Source organism: Coregonus lavaretus, assembly GCF_964263955.1.
Source record: "Coregonus lavaretus genome assembly, chromosome: 24".
Taxonomy (NCBI): Eukaryota; Metazoa; Chordata; class Actinopteri; order Salmoniformes; family Salmonidae; genus Coregonus; species Coregonus lavaretus.
The window spans coordinates 24,845,899-24,863,054 of record NC_140011.1 but is presented as its reverse complement, the minus strand read 5'-3'; the positions used below and the strand labels follow the sequence as shown (position 1 = coordinate 24,863,054).

At 46.8% G+C, this 17,156-nt stretch overlaps 1 protein-coding gene across 1 annotated transcript in view; it reads left to right on the top strand.

Annotated features, from left to right (window-relative positions):
• LOC311099644 (astrotactin-2-like) overlaps positions 1–16,787 on the top strand; it is a gene marked incomplete at both ends in the record, with an annotated part of 337,207 nt that extends 320,420 nt beyond the window's left edge. Inside the window, 2 exons of the mRNA XM_084140362.1 lie at positions 15,792–15,958; positions 16,595–16,787. Coding sequence (XP_083996488.1) covers positions 15,792–15,958; positions 16,595–16,787 — 360 coding nt within the window. The remainder of the gene's footprint in view (positions 1–15,791; positions 15,959–16,594) is intronic.
• Positions 16,788–17,156: the final 369 nt, after the last annotated feature.

Here is a 17,156-nt window from a genome sequence, read left to right as displayed (position 1 = left end):
TAACAGCGACATCTTGGTCTTACTCAACATGTTCCTGTCTTACATTTACATTTACATTTTAGTCATTTAGCAGACGCTCTTATCCAGAGCGACTTACAGGAGCAATTAGGGTTAAGTGCCTTGCTCAAGGGCGCATTTACGTCATTTAGCAGACGCTCTAGTCCAGAGCGACTCACAAATTGATGCATTCACCCTATAGCCAGTGGGATAACCACTTTACAATAATTATTTTTTTTTGGGGGGGGGGGGGGGGGGGGGGGGGGGGGGGGGGGGGGTAGAAGGATTACTTTATCCTATCCCAGGTATTCCTTAAAGAGGTGGGGTTTCAAATGTCTCCGGAAGGTGGTGAGTGACTCCGCTGTGGGGTGGGGGGGGGGGGGGGGGGGGGGGTAGAAGGATTGCTTTATCCTATCCCAGGTATTCCTTAAAGAGGTGGGGTTTCAAATGTCTCCGGAAGGTGGTGAGTGACTCCGCTGTCCTGGCGTCGTGAGGGAGCTTGTTCCACCATTGGGGTGCCAGAGCAGCGAACAGTTTTGACTGGGCTGAGCGGGAGCTATGCTTCCGCAGAGGAAGGGGAGCCAGCAGGCCAGAGGTGGATGAACGCAATGCCCTCGTTTGGGTGTAGGGACTGATCAGAGCCCGAAGGTACAGAGGTGCCGTTCCCCTCGCTGCTCCAAAGGCAAGCACCATGGTCTTGTAACGGATGCGAGCTTCAACTGGAAGCCAGTGGAGTGTGCGGAGGAGGGGGGTGACGTGAGAGAACTTGGGAAGGTTGAACACCAGACGGGCTGCGGCATTCTGGATGAGTTGTAGGGGTTTAATGGCACATGCAGGGAGGCCAGCCAACAGCGAGTTGCAGTAATCCAGACGGGATTCTTCATTTGCACATCACTGAGTTTGATAGAGATTAATGTTGTGTTTAAAAGGATTTGATGTTCATGTCTTTCTTAGATTAGGAATCATTTATTACCAACAGAATTTAAACATAACAATTTGCCCCAACAAAGCTGATTGTTCCCTTTAAAAGATAACTGACTGTTTGAGCTAAAATTGTAAATCAATTCTAAGCATGCCCTTTAAGGTGCTGTAAAGGTGGCAGTCATATTGATGAGAATAAATAACAACTCTATTTGTTCAAAGGTTACGCTGGCCATTTCAACTGCTGCTCACGCTGGAAGCTAACTATCCTCCCACTTTCTAGGAAGTAGGCTGCTATTTGATTTCTGCTTTGTGTTGGCAGAAAGACAAGGTGCCAGCACTCAAATGCAATCAATAGTGTTTAAAAAAAACAAGTTGAAGGATTGCTTTATCCTATCCCAGGTATTCCTTAAAGAGGTGGGGTTTCAAATGTCTCCGGAAGGTGGTGAGTGACTCCGCTGTCCTGGCGTCGTGAGGGAGCTTGTTCCACCATTGGGGTGCCAGAGCAGCGAACAGTTTTGACTGGGCTGAGCGGGAGCTATGCTTCCGCAGAGGAAGGGGAGCCAGCAGGCCAGAGGTGGATGAACGCAATGCCCTCGTTTGGGTGTAGGGACTGATCAGAGCCCGAAGGTACAGAGGTGCCGTTCCCCTCGCTGCTCCAAAGGCAAGCACCATGGTCTTGTAACGGATGCGAGCTTCAACTGGAAGCCAGTGGAGTGTGCGGAGGAGGGGGGTGACGTGAGAGAACTTGGGAAGGTTGAACACCAGACGGGCTGCGGCATTCTGGATGAGTTGTAGGGGTTTAATGGCACATGCAGGGAGGCCAGCCAACAGCGAGTTGCAGTAATCCAGACGGGATTCTTCATTTGCACATCACTGAGTTTGATAGAGATTAATGTTGTGTTTAAAAGGATTTGATGTTCATGTCTTTCTTAGATTAGGAATCATTTATTACCAACAGAATTTAAACATAACAATTTGCCCCAACAAAGCTGATTGTTCCCTTTAAAAGATAACTGACTGTTTGAGCTAAAATTGTAAATCAATTCTAAGCATGCCCTTTAAGGTGCTGTAAAGGTGGCAGTCATATTGATGAGAATAAATAACAACTCTATTTGTTCAAAGGTTACGCTGGCCATTTCAACTGCTGCTCACGCTGGAAGCTAACTATCCTCCCACTTTCTAGGAAGTAGGCTGCTATTTGATTTCTGCTTTGTGTTGGCAGAAAGACAAGGTGCCAGCACTCAAATGCAATCAATAGTGTTTAAAAAAAACAATAAGTGTTTCCAACAATAACTATATGTTTTACTGTAGCAAAGAAAAGCTACCAATTACTCTCAAGGCCTTGTAAGTACATGCACAGTGTGTACTATGTGAGGTGAATATATTTTGTTTTCAGTTTCTACATTATGGTGCAATCGAAGTGCAACTACTGACCCAGCTCTTTGTGTGTTTGTGTGTATGTGCAAGTTGGCTGGATGTCCTTAGGGTGGTGGACCATTCTTGATATACACGGGAACTGTTGAGTGTGAAAAACCCAGCAGCGTTGCAGTTCTTGACACACTCAAACCGGTGCGCCTGGCACCTACTACCATACCTCGTTCAAATGCACTTAAATATTTTGTGTTGCCCATTCACCCTCTGAATGTCACACACACAATCCATGTCTCAATTGTCTCAAGGCTTAAAAATCCTTCTTTAACCTGTCTCCTCCCCTTCATCTACACTGATTGAAGTGGATTTAACAAGTGACATCAATAAGGGATCATACGTCATGTGTAGCTCAGTTGGTAGAGCATGGCACTTGCAACGCCAGGGTTGTGGGTTCGATTCCCATGGGGGGCCAGTATGAAAATGTATGCACTCACTAACTGTAAGTCGCTCTGGATAAGAGCGTCTGCTAAATGACTAAAATGTAAATATGTAATGGAAAGAGCAGGTGTTCCTAATGTTTCGTACACTCAGTGTTCAAACTTAACTCATATATTGTCACAGCAAAAATTATACTGCAGCAACAGGATTTTAACGTTTAGTCCATAATGTTGCTTGATCGGTGGTTAGGCTATTAGCTGGCCAAAGGTAGGCTACATGAAAAGTGCAATACTGTTAATATAACCATGTGTTAGTGTGGATTTTCAGTGAATTGTGCAGGAATATTCTAAGCAACAAAAGAGTGATCAAATTAAGATCCTACATCTGTATATGGCTGTGTGTGTGTGTGTGTGTGTGTGTGTGTGTGTGTGTGTGTGTGTGTGTGTGTGTGTGTGTGTGTGTGTGTGTGCATGAATGTTTATATATGCATTTAATAAGAAATCCATATTTATTGAATAAATTCATCATGCTCCATACCCCAGTAGGACACAACCATGTCAGGTAGCTAATTCCTTAAAGGGCACAGTTTCAGTACCTTGTTGTGAAGCTCTGATTGCATACAGAGATTATGTTTAAAATTCAGATAGCCCAAAATAAAATGTTTATTTTCCTGGTATGTCAGTGAAGACCAAGTCCAGCTGTGATTGAAGTATAAATGAAGCAGCACTAATAAGATTGTGTTGTCCCAGACTAGCCCACATGGAGCCCCAGGGCATATGTGTGGACCAGCGGCCTATCTTATTAAAAGTTTCCACAGACTCTGCTGCCTCTCTATCTCCCCTCCACTGTCAGCATTCAAACTGACTTCCAACAAACTCCCTAACAAAGTGTTGATTTGCAAAGCGGATAGACACCAGTATTGATGTGAGTAATGCTGCCCATCACAGCTCATTGAAATGCAGACACAACTTTAGCAAAGGCCCAGAGAGCTGTGTTCAACCTGTGAAGTAAAAACTAAAAAGAGAAGGAAGAAAGAAAGAAAGAAAAAAAGAAAGAAACAGTATCACGGCCATCTTGTTCAATTTCCTCCCATCCTGAGTCTGGACTTCAGGCCTTGAGTCTCCAGCTAGGAGGGTGTTAGTTACCCCACCACTTGTTTGTACTTCCAGGAAATGGAAATGCTCTATTATTTGGTATTCTGAATGAACACTGGTGGAGAAAGCTCCCTGCCTGTGCCGACGTGATTAATGCACATGTGCGACGGATAAAAACTTCCCCCAGCACAGCATGTCTCAGAGGGTTAGAGTTGTGGTGGTATTATTTTCTCTTTGATTCTTTTAGTTCTGCTGCTTTGCACCCCATGTCAGAACGGAGCTAGACACACAATGGTGTTGCCCGCCATGCTGGGCTTAAATTCCTTTAAGTGACTCATTTCTTTACCTTGTCTGGAACTCAGGAGACCTATTTAATGCATTATGGAAATAAATCCATGCAGAGGTTTTGAAGTCATTGTTCATGTTTTTCTTTCCCTTTATTGTTCCCTTTAAATGAGGGAAATGTGGGTTCTCATTTATATAGGAAGATTACTGGAAGCATCTGCATGTAAGAGGAATCAACTTGGTCTCTACAGTAGGCTGACACAAAACCACTTTGCAAATATATGTGCTTTGAATAGTCCTGCATCAATGTCCCCCCTCGCTCACTCAATGCACAAATAATCTATGTAACTGCATACCCATTACTGCATGTTTAGCTGATGTTACACATAAACACACCATAGAACACAATAAAATCACAGAGGCACGTAACTTAAGTGCTGTTCTGTCACAGTTTAAGACTGAGTTAAGGCAGACTTTCCCCTTCTGACAGACAGGCGTGAGTGGTTGCCTGGGGGTGGGAGTCAGTAGAGTGCCAGCCCTGACACAGTCAAAAGGCCAAGTTAACCTTTAAATCTGTGAAGTTCGCTCCACATTGATCTGTGCTGAAGTGCACACACACTTCCACCTACACACTGTTGATGTGCTCAATAGTCTCGCTGGGGAAGTTCATGTGACTCTGTCAACGTGTGTTGGTAGAAGTTCAACTGTTACAGCTGAAGTATTCGCCTGAGATAGTTCTACTCCATTCATTGTAGCTACAGATACAGTATCCATCTTCTTAATGGGTGTAGTCAAGGGAAGAGCAGATGGCATCATTTTATCGCCATATCCCTCATCATTTCACTTTTCTTTTTGGGACGTCTTCAGGTTTGGGATGCAGTATGGCTCTGATGCGTCATTGATTTCAGACTCCATCTTAGACTTTTATTTTAGTCATTTAGCAGACACTCTTATCCAGAGTGACTTACAGTTAGTGAGTGCATACATATTTTTTTTATTTATCATACCCCCCGTGGGAATCGAACCCACAACCCTGGCGTTGCAAACGCCATGCTCTACCAACTGAGCTACATCCCTGCCGGCCATTCCCTTCCCTACCCTGGACGACGCTGGGCCAATTGTGCGCCGCCCCATGGGTCTCCCGGTCGCGGCAGGCTACGACAGAAACTGGATTCGAACCAGGATCTCTAGTGGCACAGATAGCACTGTGATGCAGTGCCTTAGACCACTGTGCCACTCAGGCTGTCAAATTCTAATTATTTTCAGAAATGATACACAAGTCTTGGTTTGCTCCTTATGTATTGCTAAGCACTTTTCCCATTATATAACACCCCATTACAATGTGGAGCACACTTTGGAAGTCAATAATTAAATCATTAGTTCTGAGCAAGTACTAAATCTGTGCTTGTCACAAGCTGATGTGGATGCGGTGTTGGAGTCAGGCGCAGGACACAAAAGCTCAGTCAAAATGACTTTACTAGTCAACAAGACAATACAAAATAACGGGCCTCAAACACTGGAGGCGAGCGATTACGCATACAGTGCGTAAATACACTATCAACACGAGAACAAATACCATACATCAACGGACAGGCGGACAATCACACACAACTGCAAACAAAACTAAAGGAAACTTATAGGTGACCTAATCAATACATAACACGAAACAGGTGCACTAACAAGACAAGACCAAACAAACATCGAGACATCAAGCGGTAGTAGCTAGTACTCCGGGGACGACGAACGCCGAAGCCTGCCCGAGCAAGGAGGAGGAGCAGTCTCGGCGGAATTCGTGACAGTACACCCCCCTTGATGCGCGGCTCCAGCCGTGCGCTGACCCCGGGCTCGGGGATGGCCAGGAGGACGCGGAGCAGGGCGCGTGGGATGACTACGGTGGAACTCAGTCAGGAGGGATGGATCTAAAATGTCCCTCCTAGGCACCCAGCACCGTTCCTCTGGGCCGTACCCCTCCCACTCCACGAGATATTGTAGACCCCCCATCCGACGTCTCGAATCCACGATGGACCGGACCGAGTACGCCGGAGCCCCCTCGATGTCCAGTGGGGGCGAAGGAGTCTCTCTTATCTCATTGTCCTGGAGTGGACCAGCTACCACCGGCCTGAGGAGAGACACATGGAATGAGGGGTTAATGTGATAATCATTAGGCAGTTGTAACTTGTAGCAAACCTCGTTCAATCTCCTCAGGACTTTAAATGGCCCCACAAACCGCCGACCCAGCTTCCGGCAGGGCAGGCGAAGGGGCAAGTTTCGAGTCGAGAGCCAGACTCGATCTCCAGGTGCGTATGCTGGACCCTCACTGCGGTGGAGATCGGCGCTCGCCATCTGCCGACGGATGGCCCGCTGCAGATGGACGTGTGCAGCGTTCCACGTCTCCTCCGAGCGCCAAAACCACTCATCCCACCGCAGGAGCCTCGATCTGGCTCTGATGCCATCGTGCCATAACCGGCTGATACCCTAACACAATTTGGAAAGGGGTCAGGTTAGTAGAGGAGTGGCGAAGAGAGTTCTGAGCCATCTCTGCCCAGGGGATATACCCCGACCACTCCTCCTGCCGGCCCTGGCAATATGATCTCAGAAACCTACCCACATCCTGGTTCACTCTCTCCACCTGCCCATTACTCTAAGGGTGGAACCCCGAGGTAAGGCTAACCGAGACCCCCAAGCGTTCCATGAACGCCCTCCAGATTCTAGAGGTGAATTGGGGACCCCGATCAGACACTATATCCTCGGGAACCCCGTAGTGCCGGAAGACGTGGGTAAACAAAGCCTCAGCAGTCTGTAGGGCAGTAGGGAGACCCGGCATTGGGATGAGACGACAGGCCTTAGAGAACCGATCCACAACGACCAGAATAGTGGTATTCCCCTGAGAGGGGGGAAGGTCTGTAACAAAGTCCACCGAGAGGTGAGACCACGGCCGTTGTGGAACGGGCAGAGGTTGTAACTTCCCCCTGGGCAGGTGTCTAGGCGCCTTACACTGAGCGCACACCGAGCAGGAGGAGACATAAACCCTCACGTCCCTAGCCAATGTTGGCCACCTGTACTTAACACTAAGGCAGTGCACTGTCCGGCCAATACCTGGATGTCCAGAGGAGGGTGACGTATGAGCCCAATAAATGAGACGATCACGGACCTCGAGCGGCACGTACGTCCGACCCACTGGACACTGGGGGAGTAGGGTTGGTGCGTAACGCCCTCTCAATTTCCGTATCGACCTCCCATACCACCGGTGCCACCAGACAAGACTCCGGCAGTATGGGAGTGGGCTCAATGGACCTCTCCTCTGTGTCATACCGCCTGGACAGGGCGTCTGCCTTACCGTTCTGGGACCCTGGGATGTAGGTTATCTTAAACACGAACCGGGTCAGAAACATGTTCCACCTATCCTGACGAGGGTTCAATCTCCAAGCTGCCCGGATGTACTCCAGGTTACGGTGATCATTCAGAATGAGAAAAGTGTGTTGAGCCCCCTCAAGCCAATGCCTCCACACCTTTAGAGCTTGAACCACGGCTAACAGCTCCCTGTCCCCTACGTCATAATTACGTTCCGCCGGGCAGAGCTTTTTAGAATAAAAAGCGCAGGGATGGAGCTTAGGAGGCGTGCCTGAGCGTTGTGACAGTACTGCCCCAATCCCGGCCTCTGACGCGTCCACCTCTACCTGGAACGCTAAAGCGGGGTCCGGTTGCGCCAGCACCGGAGCCGAAGTGAACAGGTCCTTCAGTTTACCAAATGCCCTGTCCGCTTCAGCCGACCACTGCAAACGCACCGGGCCCCCCTTCAGCAGGGAAGTAATGGGAGCTGCTACCTGTCCAAAACCCTGGATAAACCTCCGGTAGTAATTGGCAAACCCCAAAAACTGCTGCACCTCTTTAACAGTGGTTGGGGTTTGCCAGTTACGCACGGCTGACACACGGTCAATATCCATCTTCACCCATGACGCGGACAACCGATGACCCAAGAAGGAGATGGACTCCTGGAAAAACAGACATTTCTCTGCCTTGACATACAAGTCATGCTCCAACAGCCTACCCAACACTCGGCGCACCAGGGCTACATGCTCGGCTCGTGTAGAAGAGTACACTAGGATGTCGTCAATGTACACTACCACACCCTGCCCATGCAGGTTCCGGAAGATCTCGTCCACAAATGATTGGAAGACTGAAGGAGCATTCATTAACCCGTATGGCATGACGAGATACTCATAATGACCTGAGGTGGTACTAAATGCCGTCTTCCATTCATCTCCCTCCCTAATGCGCACCAAGTTATAGGCACTCCTGAGATCCAGTTTTGTGAAGAAACGCGCTCCGCGTAATGATTCAGTCATACTCGCAATCAGAGGAAGAGGGTAACTGTATTTAACCGTGATCTGATTGAGACTACAATAATCAATACACGGGCGCAACACTCCATCCTTCTTCTTCACAAAAAATAAACTCGAGGACGCAGGGGAAGTGTAGGACCGTATGTATCCTTCTCTCAGGGACTCCGCTATGTATGTCTCCATAGCCGCCGTCTCCTCTTGAGACAGAGGATACACATGGCTCCACGGGAGTGCCGCACCTGTCTGGAGGTTTATCGCACAATCTCCCTGTCTATGAGGTGGCAAATCGCGTCGCCCTAGTCTTGCTGAACATGAGTGCCAAATCCTCATACTCAGGGGTAATGTGCATTGCGGGCACTTGGTTCGGACTCTCCACCGTGGTCGCCCCAACGGAAACACCTAAACATCGCCCAACACACTGGTCAGACCACTCCTTGAGAGCCCTCTGTTGCCACGAAATGGTGGGGTCATGGGTGATTAACCAAGGAAGCCCCAGCACCACGGGATACGCAGGAGAGTCAATCAGGTACAACTGAATGATCTCCTCATGACCCCCCTGCGTCTTCATCTTTAGTGGCGCTGTGACCTCCCTAATCAACCCAGATCCCAACGGGCGGCTATCTAGGGCATGGACAGGGAAGGGTGCATCAACGGGCAGGAGGGGAATCCCTAACTTAATACAACATTTCCAATCAATAAAATTCCCAGCTGCGCCTGAATCGACTAGTGCCTTATGCTGGGAATGAGATGCAACCTGAGGAAATACCACAGGTATACACAAGTGAACAACAGAGAGCTCTGGGTGAGTGGGGCGCCTACTCACCTGGAATGACTCCCCAGTGCGTGACCTGTTGCCCCGACTCCCTGGAGACCCTCCCCAGCACCTAGCCGCAGTGTGTCCTCCACGGCCCCCCTCGGGCTCTCTCTCCTCCTCTCTCTAGCGCCAGCACCCCCGAGCTCCATAGGGCTAGGCTCGGAGATGCTGGGGGATGGAATGGACGGCCCCAACTCGGGGCGTCCGCGGGTGGCCAGCAGGGTATCCAGACGGATGGACATGTCCACCAGCTGGTCGAAGGATAGAGTGGTGTCCCTGCAGGCCAGCTCTCGTCGAACGTCCTCACGTAGGCTACACCGATAGTGGTCGATGAGGGCCCTCTCATTCCACCCCGCATCTGCCGCTAGAGTCCGGAAATCCAGGGCGAACTCCTGTGCGCTCCTCTTCCCCTGTCGGAGGTGGAACAGACGCTCCCCCGCCGCTTTACCCTCAGGAGGGTGATCGAACACAGCCCTGAAGCGGCGGGAGAACTCCGCGTAGTTGATGGTGGCGGCGTCTATTCCCCTCCATTCGGCGTTGGCCCACTCCAACGCCTTGCCGGAGAGACAGGAGATGAGGGCGGAAACGCTCTCATATCCCGAGGGCGCCGGGTGTATGGTGGCCAGGTAGAGTTCCACCTGAAGGAGGAACCCCTGACACCCGGCTGCGGTGCCATTATACGCCCTCGGGAGCGAGAGCCGAATCCCACTGGACTCCGGAGCTGGTCTGGTGGGGCTGGCCGATGGTGGTGGTAAGGTAGGAGGAGGTGTGGGCACGCCTCCCCTTTCCCATCGGCGCAGGTTGTTCATCACCTCTTGCATGGCGGAGCCGAGTTGCTGGATCCTGGCGTCCTGGCAGCTGACCCGATCCTCCAGCGACTCGGTCGCCGCTGCTGCTCCTGCTGACTCCATAGTAAGGTGTGTGATTCTGTCACAAGCTGATGTGGATGCGGTGTTGGAGTCAGGCACAGGACACAGAAGCTCAGTCAAAACGACTTTACTAGTCAACAAGACAATACAAAATAACGGGCCTCAAACACTGGAGGTGAGCGATTACGCATACAGTGCGTAAATACACTATCAACACGAGAACAAATACCATACATCAACGGACAGGCGGACAATCACACACAACTGCAAACAAAACTAAAGGAAACTTATAGGTGACCTAATCAATACATAACACGAAACAGGTGCACTAACAAGACAAAACCAAACAAACATCGAGACATCAAGCGGTAGTAGCTAGTACTCCGGGGACGACAAACACCGAAGCCTGCCCGAGCAAGGAGGAGGAGCAGTCTCGGCGGAATTCGTGACAGTGCTCTGTTGCCCTACTTAGTATAATATTGAAGAGATGTCTGGGGGAAAACATTGCACCTCCCCCTCACTATGAGCCCTGCATTTTTCCTCATCCCCCTATCACCGCTTGTCCCTGCGGTCCAGCGTTCTGGAAAGATGCACATCACCACTTTTCCTGCCCCACTGAACAGCTCAACTCACTAGCATACATTTCAATGGTTATAATTTCCTTCAAATGCCTTTTCATAATTTGCTCCTCATTTCACTCATTTAAATGGGGGGATCGAGCATGTCATTTATCATACCGGGGGGGAACGCTTTTTAGGGGAGACATACCACAGAGACAGTCTGCGTGAAGCGTTTGCATTAGTCCTTTCTGCAATGTCACTGAGGCTGGAATTAAATCAAACCCGCACTGTCTGAAAATAGCATTGCTCCTGCTGAAAGAAAATGCAGTTGTGTTTGAAACTAAACGTAAGTCATATTTTGACCCACAGTTTTTGGTAACCTGGAAACATTGATCGAATTCCAAACAAAGTCATGCTCCATGGCAAACAAACTTTTATTCTGGGTGATGTCCTTAATATTAACTCAGGTCATGATCTCTCCCATCTGTAAGACACACATATTGGAGCTCGCTGGGCTCAAAGGGAAGGGATAAGCCTTTAGGCCGACTTTTATTAAAGTTTTTCAAGTTGAAGTGTATCGTCTGAAAGTCGATCATTGTGCTGTATAGTGGCCATAACTCCATCGACCATAACAAAAGGCCTATTATTTTTCCTTGGGTTAGTAGTGGAGTCCTTCAAAAACACAAATTTTCTAACTATTTCGAATAAAATAAGGTACTGCATTGTCACAATAGCACTTTATATTATCCTAAATATCTGGCTTTTGAAAAAAGTTCACACACATAATATCCCCTCCCTGTTCCCTGAAATAACAAAGGACGCGTCACAATACCACCCACGTCTATGTAAAAGCATTGATTATTCAGGCGTCGCATACAGTAAGAGGGACAATTGAATCAGTGCTTTTGTTTGATGTCATAATCACAGTATAATCTAGGAGTCAAGGCAGATATACCGTCCCCTGTTGGGCTATGTTTTATTTCTTCACTGATAAGATCGTGTCAGGGTTAAAAAAGAGGAGCAATTCAATTTGGCTCAGTCACAGCCCGACTGCACATTAAACCGATGGAAAAATTATTAAATCCAGAGACTATTCCTGACTGGCAGAGCGTTGCTGGGTTAGATATTAGGGCTAGGAATTGCCAGGGACTTCACATAATTATATTATCACATACTGTGGTGCCGATATGATTTGTATTGAGATTCTCACTAATCTATATGTATTGCAATTCGATACTGCGATTGCTCTGTACAGTACACTGACTGTACAAAACATAATGCTTGTTCTTTGTTGGCTCACTATGTAAACAGAAGATGTAGAACAAGTTATAGGATGAAAAATCATTTTGGGACTAGGTGAAGATGGAGGGAGGATAACAACGTGTCTATTATTGAATTGAGCTCTAGCCACACTTTCTCTCTTTTTCTGTGTGCGTGTGAATGTGTGAGAGGCATTGCTACTTGACCATCTGTCCTTTAAAATTTGAAGAGAAGTCATGGAAAGATCCAATGAATATTTAATTTCAGAAAAAGGCGTAGCAGTTTTTAAGAAACCTGACGCCACCAAGAGAGGAAGAAAACCAAAAGAAGCCAGTACAGCCTAAATCCCTGGAGTGTCCCCATTCCTTAGCTAAATCCCTGGAGTGTCCCCATTCCTTAGCTAAATCCCTGGAGTGTCCCCATTCCTTAGCTAAATCCCTGGAGTGTCCCCATTCCATAGCTAAATCCAAGTTCCAGATCTTCGGCTACAGGGCCTTCTCCAGTGTTGCTCCAAGGCTCTGGAACTTCCTCCCTCCATCACCATCTTTCAGTCCCTCCTAAAGCCTCACCTCTTCACCTTGGCATACCCCCCCTCTCTTTGTTTCATGTTTTGGTTTCTTCCTGCTGTTATTCTGCCGTTGACTTGTTTTAATCTCTGTTTTTTGTTTAGTTTCTACAATAAAGTGACTTTGCGACATTGAAAATATATTCATGTATTATTCATATTATTAATAAACACAGCTGTGTCATTTCACTTTGAAGATTAAGCATTGGAGGAATTTAAATGGACAACATAACAGCTGGAAGAGACTTCATATTTCTCAGAGGGGATCGTCTGTCCTCAGTGTTTTGGCACTTGTGGAATAAAGCTATTCCGTCACTATAATTTCCGATCCATAGAAGAAATAACAAAGCTATGGGCATACATCTCTGTCCACTCCAAATCGAATCAAGCTGTCAGATAGATACACATTTGGACATTATCACCAGACAATAGGATTTACCCTGTTAGGACTCTAACAATACAGAATTGTGTGTCCTGTATCGTTCTCGAAGTGTATTCTACCTGGTGTCTGTTACTTAAACACCCTACTGCATATTCATTCCTTATCAACGCACTAGTTCTCTTGTATTTCCTCTTTCTCCCCCTATCATTGTTAATTCCCTGTTTTTTCCATCCAGCTCATTTCTCACCATATGGCGGTCTCTGGCGTATGATGACACATGTGGGTCAACGACAGCAATCGCCTTCTTGACTATTACCTCATCCACTGAATAGATATGCCAGGTGCTAAGATTCATTACAAAAATTTAACATTTGAATGTGTATGTCAGCCTAGGCCCCAGTCATTAAGGAAAAGGATCTCAGTAAATTGCATGGAACCTGATTAAAACTTGGGGCGTTGAAAAACTAATGACTTCCAGTCACATGTGGTGGATTTAGCCTCCGAGGTGTGTGTGTGTGTGTTTGTGTTCTCTAAGTTCCCATATTAGGCTATTGATAGATAAGAATATAACACTGTGCCGTCATTTATGGAGCAGCCATTGGGCATTTTGCTGTTGCCCTTTTGGAGTGCTGGGTAATTGTTTCGCTGTGTTTTATTTGTTTTCTTAATCTGCCTCACCGACATCATCTCCAACGCTGATCAATATCGCAGCCTAACAGGCTCATAAAACAGCACTTCTAAGGCTCTCTAGTGTGAGTGAGGGAGCCTATTCCTATTCCCTATTCCCTCTTCACTCCTTCCCTCCCACATTACCGCTCCCCCTCCATCTCTTTCTACACCATCTGAGTGCTTCATTTATTCTCCCCTGGTTATTATAAATTCTGATCAGACCCCATGTGGCAATTGATAACATCAAGAAGCCTGTATGATCTTATGAGAAATCTATTATTGTACAGACGCCGTTATGACAAGTTCTAACGGTAAAGATGACAGACACCCATGGGAGCAGTACAGTATTGATTGGTTTAGCTGCAGTGGATTGTGTGTGTGTGTGTGTGTGTGTGTGTGTGTGTGTGTGTGTGTGTGTGTGTGTGATGTCATTCTACAGTATAGTATCGCTATCACAGGAACACACCACAGATACAGGGCTACTTTATCTGCATTACAAGTCTACCGCTACACACACTGTCCATTTATCATGGTCGGTATGTATGTGTAATAACCACAATGCTTTCAACCGAAAAGGGGACACAAGAAAGATCAAGTCCACTTCCTGGTAAAAGTAGTGGTTCAAAAATGTCTCACTCAGAAATTGAGTGACATGACATGTCAAGGCTCTATACTGAATGCTATATATACACTACTCTATACTAAAATCAAATGTAAAATGCCCATTTTTACCAGAGCTGGTCAACCTATGTGCCTATGGTACTTCCTCACATGTTTAGTCCTTGGTCCACTTAGCAGCCTTGAGATGTCAGTGGAAGGGCAATATCACATTTTTTACATTTTAGTAATTTAGTAGACACTCTTATCCAGAGCAACTTACAGTTAGTGAGTGCATACATTTTCATATCCCACAATCCCCTGAGTTGACACTTCACTCTGGCCTCTGGGACATCTGGCCATCCATCAGGATAGAAATGTCTGTCAGCTGGTATTATATCTGACATGAACATCACTCTCCTGTTATGGCTGCCCGTCATCCAAATAATATAAACTCCAGATACGTCCTAACAACAACAACAACAACAACAACAACAACAACAACAACAACAACAACAACAGCAGCAGCAGCAGCCACTAAGATCACAGAGCAGAGATGTCACCAGGTTGTTTAGATTTTCATCAAAAAATAGGGATTTGGGGGGTTTGCATGTAGTAATATAAATGTTCACGCACATTTAGTGTATTTTGGAAGATTTGAAAAGGGTTTTTATTTGTGATTGTGTACAGTAGGTGTTGGATCAGATTGGTTTTGGATTACATAAAAGGATGGTGGTCCTGCCAAAATCACAAAAGATAGCAGCCAAAACCTATTGTTGTATCGTTTTTTGCCATGCAATGGTCACACCATGATTATAGCCTACACTATAAAGAGTTGCAATTGGCAGTGAAATCACTAGTACATTTAGGATTAATTTACTTCTGAAAGCTTGTGAGCAGTTGGATTGTGCAGTCATCACTAAAACATCAGGGACTGTCTGGTAGTAACACCGTGTGATAGCAACACTGTCTAGTTATCACAACACTAACTCCCTAAACTCTGCTCTAGCAGAGCTTTCAAATCAGTCTACTAATCTAGAGTAAACACACACCATAGGCCTCAAGTCATTATGAATAAGTCACTTTTTATCAGGCTATTTTTTAAAATGATATCTAAGTACTACCGTTTGCTCATTTGAAAAGTATTTTGAAGAGCTGTATGCACTTATACTGCATACTTGCGCTGTAAACAATATGCCTTTTCCGAGTGAGTGGGAGTCTCAATAATTGACATGCACCTTTTGAGAGTGAAGTTTATGCATGTGGTTGAGACTAATTTGGAGAGCTCTGCTTTGACTGCTTTCCCTGATTTGCCAATCAACACTTCATCAGATCCACACTGACTCTTGAGGGGAACCCTGAGAGATGGAGTTCTTTGCCACTTCATCGTTGATGTTAATTGGAGCAGACCATCTCTCTGTCTGTCTCCTGGGTCCTGATCTGCATACATATGTTGACCCCTACTTATTCTCTCTCTCTCTCTCTCTCTCTCTCTCTCTCTCTCTCTCTCTCTCTCTCTCTCTCTCTCTCTCTCTCTCTCTCTCTCTGTCTGTCTGTCTGTCTGTCTGTCTGTCTGTCTGTCTGTCTCTCTCCTTCTCCTGTGTCTCTCTCTTGCCCCTCCAGTGTCCTGACGGACTGCGACCAATGAAGGACGGCACGGGTTGCTATGACTACTCAAAGGGCACGGATTGCACGGATGGCTTCAATGGGGGCTGTGAGCAGCTGTGTCTCCAAAAGCTGGTGCCCCTACCGGACGACCCCACCTCCAGCAACGTCCTCATGTTCTGTGGGTGAGTCAGTCAGTGATCAGATTAAACAGTAAAAGGGTAAAAATAGAGCTAGAGCCTTTTAGCTAAACAGATTGCCAAAACAACTGTTAGAAACAACTGTTACACAACTCTACTGTAAGATTGATCCTCATTTACAGTTCTCAACTGTGGGATTGATCCTCATTTTCACCTCTTAATTGGCAGTTAATGACGTGGTCTTCAGTATAGAACGTGGATATGGTATTCTACTATAGGCTACTTCATGAGACTGCCAGTGTGTCTCTGTGCATTTCATTAGCATTAAGTGGATGTGCACTTTGAGCATCTCAGCCATTTCTGAAGTAGAAAATGCTGAATGTGCGACTCCAACCACAGTTTGCCTTTAATGCAAACAAGTCTGAATTTAAATGTTTGCTGTGCTTACACAGGGGCTTTAATTTGAAATATTAGACAGTGAAACCATACATACTTCTGCAATCTATTATTTCTGTGAGCTGGGTACACTTTTCTCTGCTGCGAGTGTGTGTGCCGGTGTGTGTGTGTGGGCATGTGTGTGCATGTGCATGCATTAGTGTGTTTACAGTGCATGTGCCAATGCCTGAAAATACACTGTGTGTATGCATGTCCATTTACACCTGAATTCTCCTCCCCACTCAGGTGTGTGCAAGAGTACAAGCTGGGGGCAGACGGTCGCTCCTGTGTCCTCCAGAAAGAGAACTGTGATGGGCCTAAGTGCCAGAGACAGGACGTCCGCTTCAATGACACCCTGTTTGGGGAGATGCTGCATGGCTACAACAACAAGAGCCAGCAAGTAAACCTGGGACAGGTCTTCCAGATGACCTTCCGGTAAGTACTCCCCCAAAGGAATATATGTCATCCATATCACTGTTGTGTACCACAAGGGATGTAATCCAAGCCATATCACTGCTGTGCTGTACTTTGTGACATGTGACTCTGGCTGTTGGGATGCAGCTAGGTGGCAGGAGCTTTCCCAAGAGGTTTATGCCACCTGTGCTGCCACTTGGTGAATGTGTTGGGACTATTTCTACCTGTATTTCTACCACTTGGTTTTTAGTTTGGGTTGCATGACAAAGACGAGGCTAAAACAGAAACAGACTGCTTTGTGTGGTAAAGTAACTCTATGGACCCTTTTTGTTAGTTTTCTATTCTCTTGTATGGTTAAAGTCAGAATACACCTTTCCTAAACCAATGCATCCAA